This window comes from Gobius niger (assembly GCF_951799975.1).
Source record: "Gobius niger genome assembly, chromosome: 7".
NCBI lineage: Eukaryota > Metazoa > Chordata > Actinopteri > Gobiiformes > Gobiidae > Gobius > Gobius niger.
The window spans coordinates 1707904-1721374 of record NC_136858.1 but is presented as its reverse complement, the minus strand read 5'-3'; the positions used below and the strand labels follow the sequence as shown (position 1 = coordinate 1721374).

At 44.8% G+C, this 13471-nt stretch overlaps 1 protein-coding gene across 1 annotated transcript in view; it reads right to left on the bottom strand.

Moving 5' to 3' along the window:
* LOC306965843 (solute carrier family 23 member 2) overlaps positions 1 to 13471 on the bottom strand; it is a gene marked incomplete at its 3' end in the record, with an annotated part of 109363 nt that overhangs the window by 56192 nt on the left and 39700 nt on the right. The window contains exons 3-5 of the mRNA XM_079560411.1: positions 10290 to 10447; positions 4608 to 4770; positions 1388 to 1569 (exon numbers count right to left, since the gene is read on the bottom strand). Coding sequence (XP_079416537.1) covers positions 1388 to 1569; positions 4608 to 4770; positions 10290 to 10447 — 503 coding nt within the window. The remainder of the gene's footprint in view (positions 1 to 1387; positions 1570 to 4607; positions 4771 to 10289; positions 10448 to 13471) is intronic.

Below are 13471 nucleotides of genomic sequence, written 5' to 3'. Positions count from 1 at the left end.
TCTGTAACTACAGTGCAAGACATCGCTCATCCTCACTGGGGAAACGGCGAGAGAGGAAGGACCGGAGATCAGAGTCTCTTACACTCGCCTTTCCTCTCATTAAGCACTTTGTCACATTCATCACTCTTGTTTTGTGCACGGAGACTCATTATGGGCGTCTCTGCTGGTGAAAAATACCTTCATGAAAACAGAAGTTTGCTCTGGCGAAATATGAAGTAATGTTCCTCACACATTAGTATCCCTGAGCATCAAGCAGGTCTACAGAAACATGATGAGTTGAGTTGCTGCTGGTCACGGGGATGTCTCCTCCGTCCCCTGGAGATAAGGCGAGTCTCCAGGTAATCTCAGAGAAAACAAACAGGTTCGATTTCAGCGGAGTCTCCACATGCCGTGGAGATCGACCTCAAGAAGATGTATGGAGGTCTCGGAGACAGTCTCCACTGAAATCAAACCTGTTTGTTTTCACTGAGACGACCTGGACACTCGCCTTATCTCCAGGGGACGGAGGAGACGTCCGCAGATTCACTTCATCAAAAGTTCCTTTTCTTTTGCTGAAGTGAATCTGCTGCATCTGCAATGAACTGATTTTATAATGGACTTAACGTATCATGTGTTTGTATTACATTGCTGTGCAAATGTATTGAATGTGTGAGCAAAGCCAAAGGCAAATCTCTGCCATCAAATCTTGTGCATGGTAGACAATAAAGTTTTCCAATTCCCTTTAATTCTAATTCCTTATTGCTGGTTTACAGGTGACATCACAGCGTTCTAAAGGCCCATAATATTATATAGAGGTATTTTGTTTTTGAGGAAATGTTTGGTCTTGTACAGAGAGATCATGGACCCAGTGACTGATATTAATGATCATTTTTGTCATTCATACATTTTCTTTTTAGATACAACCAGTGTTAATTTCGTCGACTAAAATATTTAGTCTTAATTTTAGTCAAAGTGATATTTTTGCCGACTAAAATTGGACTAAAACTAAATTGAAAGTTTCTCATGAGACTAAAAGTATGACTAAAATGTCCACTAAAATAAGACTAAATAAAAATGAAAGGGAGAGACTAAAATCATCCAAACTTCTATTGACCGTCTGAAAGAGTCAATTTTAGTCGAAAACTAGACTAAAATTGAAGATATTTTTTGACTAAAACTAGACTACAATCGAATTACATTTTCGTCAAAAGACTAAGACTAAAACTAAATTAAAATATGTCGTCAAAATTAACAGTGGATACAACTTGTGAAAGTGTAATGCTGTTAATAGGAAAAAGGCCCTTGAGTTTGAACATGTTAACAAAGCCGCCGCAGTTGTCATTGTCGTTGTTGTCGTCGTCGTCGTTATTGTCGTCATTGTCATTGTCGTTGTTGTCGTCGTACTCACAGCGCGGCGATGCCCCAGTGCCCGCCCGACTTCTTGCCCGCCTCGATGAACAGCGACAGGCCGATGAGGTTGATGGTGGGCGCGATGGCCAACGGTCCGATGTACTTCAGGACGAAGCCCACGAGGCCCGAGAAACCCAGGAAGATCTGCAGCAGCGAGGAGACCAAGATCGCCCCCTGGATCTGACAGCAGACATGACAACAGAGAATTAGTCCAATGGGACGGTTCATTTGGGCGAACACGGGAAAATGGATTCATTTAGAACTTCTGCTGGAGATTACTGATGTAAATATGACAAAACATGTATTGCAAGTTTTCTATAATTTTAAGTGAGAAAATCTCATTAATGGACAGAACCAGGTTTAAAGTCACGCTTTTGTTTTGTTGATATATTAGTTACAACAATTTTTTCAGATGGGTTACGGATCTTACATTACAACTTTTGTCTTAGGTTCAAAGCTCAATAAATCAGCAGAGGTGGGTAGTGCAGTCAACACATACTCAAGTAAGAGTAACATTACTTTGAAATAATCAAAGTGACAAAACGTCATAAAATAATCATTGTACATGGGGAGTTCTTTTAACTCATTGACTGCCAATGACGTCAATTGAAATCCGAACGTTGACTGCCAATGACGTCTATAGACGTCAATTAGCTTTTTCAATGGGAACAGCTGCAGCAAGGCCTTGAGCATGTCTGGTGTTAAAAATCTTAGTTGTGCTGCCTGATGCCGCCCCCTAGTGACTCACTAAAAGAACTACAAGTTATTTTATTGAGTCACTAGGTTTTGCTCTTTCGTTTTCTCAGCTTTTTGGTCTGAAAACAGCATTTTGGAAAATTTCACCGATAACTAAAGAATGGAATGAGGTACAAACTTTTTTAGGTGAAAGAAGAGAGTCTAATCTTTCTTTTGGTGGGTTTCGTGTTGACATAGACCTAGAACTAAATTGTCTGTGGGTCTTGAAAAAACAGTCAAAATCCTGAAAAACCTGTGGCAGTGTGGAGCGCTCCGATTTGAAAATGGCTGGCAGTCAATGAGTTAAATACTGCTAATATTCACCTGCATTGCCTCGCCTTAAAGGTGCACCATGTAACTCTTTATGTGAAAAAAAAAAGTCTTGATATTTGCGTGTATTTGACCTTTTAGTGACTCAGTGGCGTTATGGGTGCAGCATGGCACCTTTGCTTTTCGCTCACATCACTATATCATGCTCCAGAAACAATTGTTTTTGGGTTTCTGGCCCGTTTCTGGTACCAACACATAAAAACAACTGATCCTGAAGTGTCATTGAGGCCACTGTGAGGGAAAACAAAGGTGCCATGCTGCACCCATATAGCCACCGAGTCATTAAAAGTTGCATAATGCACCTTTAATATCTGTGAGATTCATTTATCAGACAAACAAGCTGAACAAGAATAACTTAAATCCGCCTTCACCTTATATTGGAAAAAGAGAAACCACACAGATGTTAAAAGAAAGCTCATTTCTGTGGAGCGTGTGAAAGTGTATCAAGTATTTCTTCAGAAACATTGGCCGCTCTCACTTCTTTAGCCTCAAACGGGTCTCCTGTGATTTATGGGGACCGTGTGAACCTTCTAAACCTTCTCAGAACCCCAAAAAAATCATTAAATCTAAAAAGTCACGGACCGTGTTGAAACGACACAAAGCTGAAATGTGGGAATGTCTTTGGAGGGTTTTATGTGCCACGTTTGAGCTTCGAGCAGTGTGTGCCGGGCAGGTTTGCGGCCTTTACTCACCCTTCATTACTTTTAACAATCATTTAAGACGCCACTTTAGCAGGACCTGCTTTAGGCGCCTTCAAGGAGTTGTTAAGATGAGCCAAAAGTCATATTGTCTAATGTCTCTGTGACTCGCAGCAAAATGGTCACTGCCCGGTGAACCCTGAAGTTTATTACCAAAGAAGTTCACCTTTTACGGCAGGTCCTTCTGAAACAGGGCAGGATCGTTTTAACACAAGCAGAGGAGTGTTTTTAATCCACTGATCACCGACACACTTTAGTGCGGGGTGAGTGAGTGAAGCACCACAGTCAAACAAAGAGGCAGAGCTGTTTTATACGTGAGAGAAAGAAGACAAGTTCTAAAACTGGCATGACTGGAGGTTCTTTCTTGCCTCTTTACTGCAGCTCTCGTCTCTGTCCTCAACGTTTAAAGCGGTCCCCATCAGTCACAGTCCATCCATCCATCGATCCGTCCATCCGTCCATCCATCCATCCATCCATCCATCCGTCCATCCATCCGTCCATCCATCCATCCATCCATCCATCCATCCATCTTCTTCCTTGTTATCCGGGGCCGGGTCACAGAGGACAGCGGTCTCAGCAGAGATGCCCAGACTTCCTGATCCCCGCACACCTCCTCCAGCTGTTCTGACCCTGAGGCGACACCAGGCCAGACACCAGGGTCTTCCACAAGGCCTCCTGCCAATGGCACACGCCCGGAAGACCTCCCAAAGGAAGGAGCAGCGGCTCCTCTGAGGCGATTGAGCTTCTCACCCGATCTCTACGGACGCGCTCAGCCACCCTGCGAGGAAACTCATTTCGGCGATCTTGCCCTGTTGGTCATTACCCAGATCTCATGACCGTAGGTGAGGGCAGGAACGTAGATCGATTGGTAAATCGAGAGCTCTCGGGTTCTTGTTCATGAGTGAGGACATCAGTCACAGTCCCAGACTGACCTGTATCAGGGTTACCACTGTTACTTTGAAAAGTGAATCTGATTACTGATTTAAAAAGTAACTTCGTTAATTTACTGATGGCTTTATCTGACTTTATCTTTAATCTGAATTTTTTCCATCTCTCTCCTCCTCATTGTTGTTTATGTTTGTGCCGTAAGTTCCTCGTGCTGAGAAAGTGACCCCCCACACCCACGTTACGTCACTGCCCATGTGAAAGATGCATCTTTTTACTGAGGAAAATGGCAGTAGCGCACAGTGACCTGGATAAATAACCTTAATCTGATTACAGGTTTGAAAATAGAGCTGCGTTGATAACTCATTACTGAAGTGGAGACTTTAGAAGGTCTGGTCTGTATCTGCAGAAATGACCCGCTGACTCGTGTCTGTGTGTTTGTCTTTCATCAGGCAGTTACTGAGGCTGATCTCGGACCAGGAGCATTTTCTGTTCGGGATCCGGGACACGAGGCTCGATGTCAGGACCTATAGTCACCCTATCCTCGACACGACCCGGGGAACGCCATACCTCTCTCATGCGGGACATCCAGACCTCGTCGTCCTGCTGGAGCGCGGCGGTCCCGTTGGTCAGGGCTTCAGGCCCGGCGCTGGGACACTGCCACTTGGGCAGAGCCAGGATGGCCAGCGTCGGGGTGATGAAGCTGAACGTTCCGCCCTGAAGGATCGGCAACCTGAGGCGGAACAAGACAGAGCTGGAAAAACAGACTTCACACTCAGCAAAAGGTCAATGCACTTTATGAACAGCAGGTGGCGCTGACCAGATGTGCTGTTGATGCCACTGACTCACAGCAAGGAACACATTTTGTCCCCGTGGTGCTGCTGTACAGAGGGGAACTCTGGTGTAGAGTTTGTATTTTTAAAGCAGTTATTTAAAATTTTACTGAGCAACTTTGACTTTTATTGGAGTAATATTGACCGGTAGTGTGACAAAGTGGGTTTGTCCCATTATGTGTTTTGGTTATTTTGCTTCATTTGTTTCATTTGCGATATACACCAGCTAACAATAACCCCTGATTCATTTTATTAAGTTAACAATTACTTCACGTTGTCCATTTTGTTTATTCATTTACTCAGTAGACATTTACCTGCACCACCTGGTGAGAAAGGAAGGGGCGTGGTCTTTGTTGGCCATTTTTGAAATCTTAGGCTGGACCATGTGGCAAGGGGGAAACTGGTTTAACTTTGCTTTGTGTTTCCTTTTGTGTATGATTTATGTTTGATTTGTATTTTGTCTTTGTTTTTGATTTGAACACTTATCATTTCATTCCCATTGGGGGGGAAGTATAAAACCTGACTGCTTCTAGTCACTGGGGGCCATTTTGTATGTGGCATGTGGGTCACTGAGAAGTTCTGTTTGTCTTGCAAAATAAATGTCTGGTAAGAGCTATATTTGTTGTCAGTCTGCCTGCCCATTTTGAGCCCTCGTGGCCAGCTTCCTCACAGGTAGTATCTGTACTTTGCTCAAGTAATGACATCAAGTGTTCATAAGTACTTTGACCAACACTAAGGGGGTCATGTATCCAGAGTGGCGCAATCTGACAAACACGATCTGCGATTTTGTGGGGATGTTGCATTTAATTGACCATTTGGACTATCCTGCATATGAGGACCCCCACTATGAACAGTCACACAGTTTTTATTTGTTCATATTTTACATATTGTGTAAGTATTAGACAGTAGATACATTAATGTGAAAGTGGACAGTGTGATGCCGACATTTACCACTAGAGGGTTGTGTGATTGCTTTCGGGTGCTTGCTCCTGTCCATACACGTAATATTAATGGACGTAATATTAACCACAGACTCCTCCTCCCCAGCTCTGACGAAGCACGTTCCTACAAAGAGCATGAGGGCGGGATCTTCACTGTAGACTCCGCCCTCGTAGCCGCGCAGCTCCAATGCTAACAGTCCGGCCCTCGTTAGTACGAGATTTAAAAAAAAATGTCTTACAAAAACCAGCCTGGTCCCTTTAATTGTGCCAAACCCATCGTTATCACAGGAGCCATATCTAACTGTAGAAAGTTTAAGAAAAAACAGGCACCAGGCTTTACGGCTGTTTAGAAACGTAATGTAAAACTAGCTTGTTCTGCCGCCACTATATGGAGGAACTACAGCAAGTCGTGAATCTCTGCTACATCGGCCATTGGCTCCTGCAGACGCAACGCGAACTTCTGTCTCCGTCACTTTGTCTATTACAGGTTTGTTCAGTTTCACCAAACATGAATATTGGCTCAGATGAAGCTCACACACAAAGCTCTTCTATTGTAAGGATTTACTAGCTAGAAATTTAGCATCGATGTGCTAACATTAACTCACGCGCGTTACCTTACTGCGTCAGTGAAGGTTCTTGAGTCGTCTTCTGTACTCTGTAGTGTCGAACGTTTCACCTCTGATCCAAAAGGCTTCGTCAGTGCACTAAGGTTCAGCTCAGATAAAGACCACAGGGAGGAGTTCAGCTCGGCTCAGTCCCTCCCCTCTATTAACAATTATAAATCCTTTGAAATTCCAAGTCCTAACGACCTAAATCACCCCTAAGTTTCAGCTGATGCTAACGACCTGCCTATGGATCTGTCCTGGGCTGAGTTTCAGCCTCATTAACATGACGGGGTCTTTGTCTGAGCTGAACCTTAGTGTCGCAGACGAAGCCTTTTGGATGAAGAGGCAAAACGTTTGACACTTCAACTACAGAGTACAGAAGATGACTCAAGAACCTTCAACTCCTGTACGACTGAGAGCCTACACAGACACCGAAATACTTGTATTTTGGCTCATGTTGTGTTTTTTTCCTCAGCTGCTGCTGCTTAAAGGAATAGGCCACCGTTTTTACATACTAAAATATGTTCTTACCTCACTATAGTCGAGTTAATATATCCCCGTCTGGTCTTTGTCCGTGCGCTCTGTCACGCAAACGGAGCACATACGCAGCCTCTCCCACATGTGACATAGCTCCGAAAAAGCTCACGATAGAAGCTACCAAGCTCTTCCACGTGTTCCCTATTTAAATAAAGTTACGTGAAGTGTTTTCATGCGAAGTATATTTACACAGAAATGTAACGTGTCGATTTTACAAGCAAATAAAGAGGGGGACTATATTGTGAGGCGTAATGATACGAGGAGTAAAACGTCCGCGCAGTAACTCCTAAAGGTTATTGACGGAAGTGAGCGGGGGAAGTCTTTAGGAGTTACTGCGCGGACGTTTTACTCCTCGTATCATTACGCCTCACAATATAGTCCCCCTTTTTATTTGCTTATAAAATCGACACGTTACATTTCTGTGTAAATATACTTCGCATGAAAACACTTCACGTAACTTTATTTAAATAGGGAACACGTGGAAGAGCTTGGTAGCTTCTATCGTGAGCTTTTTCGGAGCTATGTCACATGTGGGAGAGGCTGCGTATGTGCTCCGTTTGCCTGGCAAAGCGCACGGACAAAGACCAGACGGGGATATATTAACACGTCTAAAGTGAGGTAAGAACATATCTTAGTATGTAAAAACGGTGGCCTATTCCTTTAATGAAGCTTCAGCGCGAATTCAACATGGAAGACGACCTGCAGGCTTCATTCATTGCGTCATCATCATCAGCCGTTACCCAATCATCCAATCACGGCCCCAGCTCAAGCCGCACCTCCGCCTGAGCCAATCATCGCCCAGGATACCCTTCTTAAGCTCCCTGGTCAATCACTCGGCCGTTTCCCAGCTGTGTTGAGTCCCTCCTCCACCCCCACCCCTCCTCGTCATCGCCAATGGCAGCCCCGGGTCTCGTCCTACCACCACCAGTGTCCGGGCTCCGGGGGAAGAATCTGGCATCATCCATCAACACCATGTATTCCAGATCATTACTACAATCTTCCGCCGGGTTCTGAGCCCCAATCATTCTGTCTCTGAGTCTCTCAGGTTGAAATGTTTTTAGGCGTCTTTTGTTGATGCAAAATGTAAATTGTTAAAAGAAAAGTGTAGAAAAGTGAAGTACCAGGGCCACTACCTTGGGCTGCTTGATTATTGAAAAAATAATAATCACGATTATTTTAGTAATAATTGAAATCACGTTTATTCAAACGATTATTTGTTGCCTTAAAAAAAAAAGTATTCATTTTATTTATATATTTATTAATTAATAAAAAAAACTATGCTGAATATTTTCTGTTATCTGAATAAAAGTACAAATGATTTCAAGTTTGTCTCGATTAAGGAGAGGTCCCTGTTTCACACCTGCCCCCTGCTGGCCAGGCCTCACACCTGCGCAAGTAAACTGAGCAGCGCGGCCTGATGACATCATCACACAGCGCCGCTTGTTTGAATGTCAGGCAAAAGCATGAGCCGTGGCACGTGAAATTCGAAGGGAAAATAATCCCAGCGCCGTGAAATAATGCAAGTCTGCTTTGCAAAAAAATTAAATAATAATAATCATTTTTCCCAGCACAGCCCTACCACTACCTCCAACAATGTCAAGTTGGCGTGTACGTGTGTAGTAAAAAACAAATCTCAAGGAACATGTCTATTATTATCAACTGTATAAGTCAAACTTAAGGACCAGCTACATGAGAACTGGAGGTGAAGATTATTGTAATGAAGTAAACACTCTCTTCTCACTTTTTGCTTATTACCTTCTTCAAAAACATATTTAAACTATTGGTGATTTTACCTGCTACACTTCTACTGCCTTTGCTCCTTCTCGACTACGACTGTAATAATATACCACATCTGTTTATATAATGTTGCCAAATGAAAGTGCGTGTTTACTAAGCCTTGATTACAAAAATCCCAGTCACAACGACACGCTCGTTCAAATCCGTCTTTTGTTTGTTGTTGTGTGAAATCTGTCGCCCCGGTTTGGAAACGACAGATTAGCCGGTTCTTAAACGGTTTCAAACGGGAGCCTCGGTGGGTCAAATTTAGCTCCATTAGGAGATTTGTTTAGTCAGGCGTCTCTGGATGAAAGTGTGGGAATGTTTGGGGCGGCTGTGGCTAAAGCTGAGCAAAACGGTGGTTCAGGCAATGGCCCAAAGGTCTCGAGCTGCGCGATCTCTCTGCAGGTAATGATACTGCCTCTGCTGGTGACGCAATGTTCCTCAGGTCTTCTTCTGACGGACACGGGCCGTAATGTTCAGACTATTGCCCCTGATCATAGTCACGTTTGAGAAGAAAAATAGGTAAAGTACAGGCCGCACTAGTCTTTACATCAGCACACTGGAAATACTGGAAATATTTCAAGAGAACGGCGGCCTACAGGTGCAAGAACTTAAGTTTGTAAGATCAGATCATTCTTTAAACCTCACAGCAGCTCCTCCCAGTAGTAGGGTGACCCAGGACAGTCCCAGTTTTGAGTCAATCGTCCCACGTGTCCCTCCGAGCGTATCCTTCCTGTCTCCATTAGTTACTGATGGACAGTCACAGCATCATGTTCAAAACTTAGGGTCGGCCCATTAGTCTGATGTCTCATTATTCTGAAAACATCCCACTGAGTAGAGGTGCCATTAATCCGATGTCTCTTTAGAAAAAAAGGCACCCATTGGTCCGACTCCCCGTTGTCCCGAGCATTAACAGCTGAGATGTGCTCGGAGGTTAGGGTGAAGGCTAACCCTACAGCATTAATTAACTATTTCAATGTATTAACCCCTTAAGTGTCGCTAATTTAAGACATACCTCTTCCTGCAAGAATTTAGCATTAGCTTAAAAGCAAAAACACATCCAATCTCTGAGTGAGAGGCGGGACATGGCCACACTGCAGACCCTCCAGAACATCCTGAAGCACAGTTCCTCTCCTCTGAACCTTCATAACTCAGACCCTCCGCTGGAGACCATATAATGCAGCCAAGAAGAGCCACACAAACAACACACACAATGTCCCACAAGCTGAACTGTTGATTTATGAATCTGCTTTATAGATTTTTTAATCTGTTTTTATTCTATTATAATTGACACATTTCAGGTTTTGTTCTTTCCTGCTATGTCAATGTTTAATAAACCTGAACCTAAAAACACTGATAATATATTTTTTACATAATTGAAATTAAAGTTTTTAGTGCAGGCTACTAGTTACCATAGACATGCACTAGCCTAGCATTAGCTTAGCACCACTAAACTCTTCATTTATTGGGGAAATAGCGAGAGAGGAAGGACCGCAGAAACCGAAACCCAGAAAGCAAATAAAGCTTGACGGGACCGGGCTGTGATTCCGACGGTACCTGGTCCCCACGGCGGTTTGCAGAAGCGTGGCGAGCCCCGACACGAAGAAGATGGTGGAGATGAGCTGGCTCTTGGCGACGTTGTTGTCTGCGATACACAGAGGTTCAGCCAGGATCAGGGGAACTGCGATGATGCCTCCGAACGCCAGGATGTAGTGCTGCGGACGACAAGACATCAGGTCAGAAAAAGGGCCAGAATGTCAGTGGTACAGGTACATGTTTCATAACTCTTTATTCTAGTTTTTATGCCTGTCACACAACATTGACGATAGAAAGAATATCCTTTATATGTGCTTCCATCGTCTGATTGATTTTGAAAGTTTTGGCCCACTCTTTCATGTTGAGCGGTATATTGGCAGGTTCGGTTATTCTGTAGGTCTCGGAATCTGTTGACGATCATTATGAACCAAGGATTGGAGAAAACCCTCACAGGCCAGTTAATGTCACCTGATCAGTCACACTGGAAAGGCTTCTCTCAAATATCCACTGAAATCATTTTATGGGTGAGGGTGGAGTTTAGTGCGAAGAATTCGAAGAGAACATCTCGACGTGCACAACTACATGTTTACGAGCAGGACGATTTGGAGAGAGCGGCTCAGACAGACAAACACAGGCGACATTTTCAGGAGTTGACGAGGAGTCACTTCCTCGTTGGTCCTTTCTTTCTTTTAGACACTTTCCCGGTTTCTCTGAAGCACTAGAGCGCTGCAATCCATCCAACCATCCATCCATCCATCCATCCATCCATCCATCCCCACCCAACCCCATCCATCCATCCATCCATCCATCCATCCATCCATCCATCCAACCATCCAACCATCCATCCATCCATCCATCCATCCCCACCCAAACCCATCCATCCCCACCCAAAACCCATCCATCCATCCATCCCCACCCAAACCCATCCATCCCCACCCAAAACCCATCCATCCATCCCCACCCAACCCCATCCATCCATCCATCCAACCATCCATCCATCCATCCATTCATCCATCCATCCATCCATCCATCCATCCATCCATCCATCCATCCATCCATCCATCCATCCATCCATCCATCCATCCAACCATCCATCCATCCATCCATCCATCCATCCATTCCCACCCAACCCCATCCATCCATCCATCCATCCAACCATCCATCCATCCATCCATCCATTCATCCATCCATCCATCCATCCATCCATCCATCCATCCATCCTCTTCCGCTTTATCCGGGGTCGGGTCGCGAGGGCCACAGTCTCAGCAGAGATGCCCAGACTTCTCGATCGACCTCCTCCAGCTGTTCTAGGGGGCCCCGAGGCGACACCAGGCCAGCTCAGAGACATACTGCTAACTGACTGGGACAAATATTCAGAACTTATTTTCGGGCTCGGGTCGGACTCGGGCACATCAGCACTTGTTAAAACAAGTAAAATGTAAAATTAAAATGGGCCCGTTTAGTTGACGCAACTTAGCATTCGTTTCTGTGGGAAAAACATAATAACCTGGGACGCGGTGCACGATGTTGGCCGCCTCACACATGGCTGGAAGCTTTAGCGCATCACTGCTTTAGGCACCGAGCTCAGCCAGACCCTGAGCTCAGACCCTAAGCTAAGACCCTGAGCTCAGGCCCTGCTCCGGGGAAGTGACCAGCTTCTGCCTGACTGAAAGCTCTGTGGAACTCGCTGAACTCTCAGACACAAAGTGAACGTGACAGTCCAGTATCTGAAATGGTTTACTCTGACGGTGCAGAACGCAGCGCGCCATGTGCCTGGGTAACCTCCCATTAAAGTCCCCCTGGCCCACAAAGTCAAATACAAGAAGTCATTTGTTAAAGGCAAACTCCACTGTGAACGCTCACAAAGAAGAGTCCTGTTGTTCATTAGTGATGTTGATTTTAAATGTGCCTTGTGCTTTTATGGAAGTGTGTGCATGTTTGAGCCTGTCAAAGACGAATTTCTGTCGCCTTCGGGGACAGATAAAGTGTTCTTATCAAATCTTATCTTATCGATCTTCTCAAACCGTGCACATGACAAACGTGGCTCGTGGGTTCTGTGAAGAGCTCGCATCACAGAAATGTGGGGAAACTGTTTCAAAGACACAAATATCTTAATGCCTATCGGGCTCGGTTCGGATTCGATCGATTTGCGTTCAGGACCACGGCCTCGTGAGGGGAATTGAGGTAGAGGTCGACCCATTGGTGCATTTTTCAATATCGGCCTCAGGAGAGCTGAGAAATATGCTGCAGACTTTTATGTATAAATTCAGAACCATAAGACACAGACTGACTGTTTTTAATTTTGAAATCGGCTGATTTTTGTCTTCCCCTCCTGGAACCGCCACCTTAATGTGGTGGAGGGGTTTGAGCGCCTGAATGATCCTGGAGCTCTGCTGTCGGGTCTCCCAGGGCAAACAGGTCCTATAGGTGACGGGTGAGAGAGCGGTTCCGAAGCCTCTTATGAGAGACCAACAGGCCCGGTTAGAACCGTGAGGCCGTCCTTCTGTGGACCCACCACCTGCAGGAGCAGCCAGAAGGGGCTGGTGCAATGTGATTTGGGCAACTCCAACAGCTGGCCCCACGACCCGGCAACGGAAAAGTGGAAGAAAATCGATGGATGGATGATTTTTGTCTTGAAAATGAGCTCTCCTTTAAATACTGACCAAACAGGGATGATTTGAATAAATGTGCTGCTAATAAAGTCCCCTCTTCTATCACAGCAACACTGACACAGTTTAGATTCTAAACTTTAGAAGCATCACACACAGGATTACAGACCAGACATGTGGAAAAATCTCGATCAAACACATACATAAACCCACATCGGGCGACATTTTGAAGTGTCGATGAAGCGTGATGACAGAACTGTTGAAAAACACAGAAAAACACGTCTCTACGGTAAAATCACTGCTCCCTCGACCACTGGAACAGATGTGGACACAAACATCCCATTCTTAACATCACTATGTCCCTTTTCCAAACAGAAAGTTCCCACGCCCCCTGTGTAAAGTCCGCTGTAGTAGATGAACAGAGGGAACCTGAAACGTTCTAAGCTCTGATGATCCAGCTGTCAGGAAGCAGGAGTGGGTTAAGGCGACAAAGGGCAGGTGAAAACAGACTTTTTTCTTCTTAAAGTGGGGCTTATGAACTTCATCTTAGGAAAACATTCATGAACGAGGCCCAATGAAATTTAAAGTGAACAA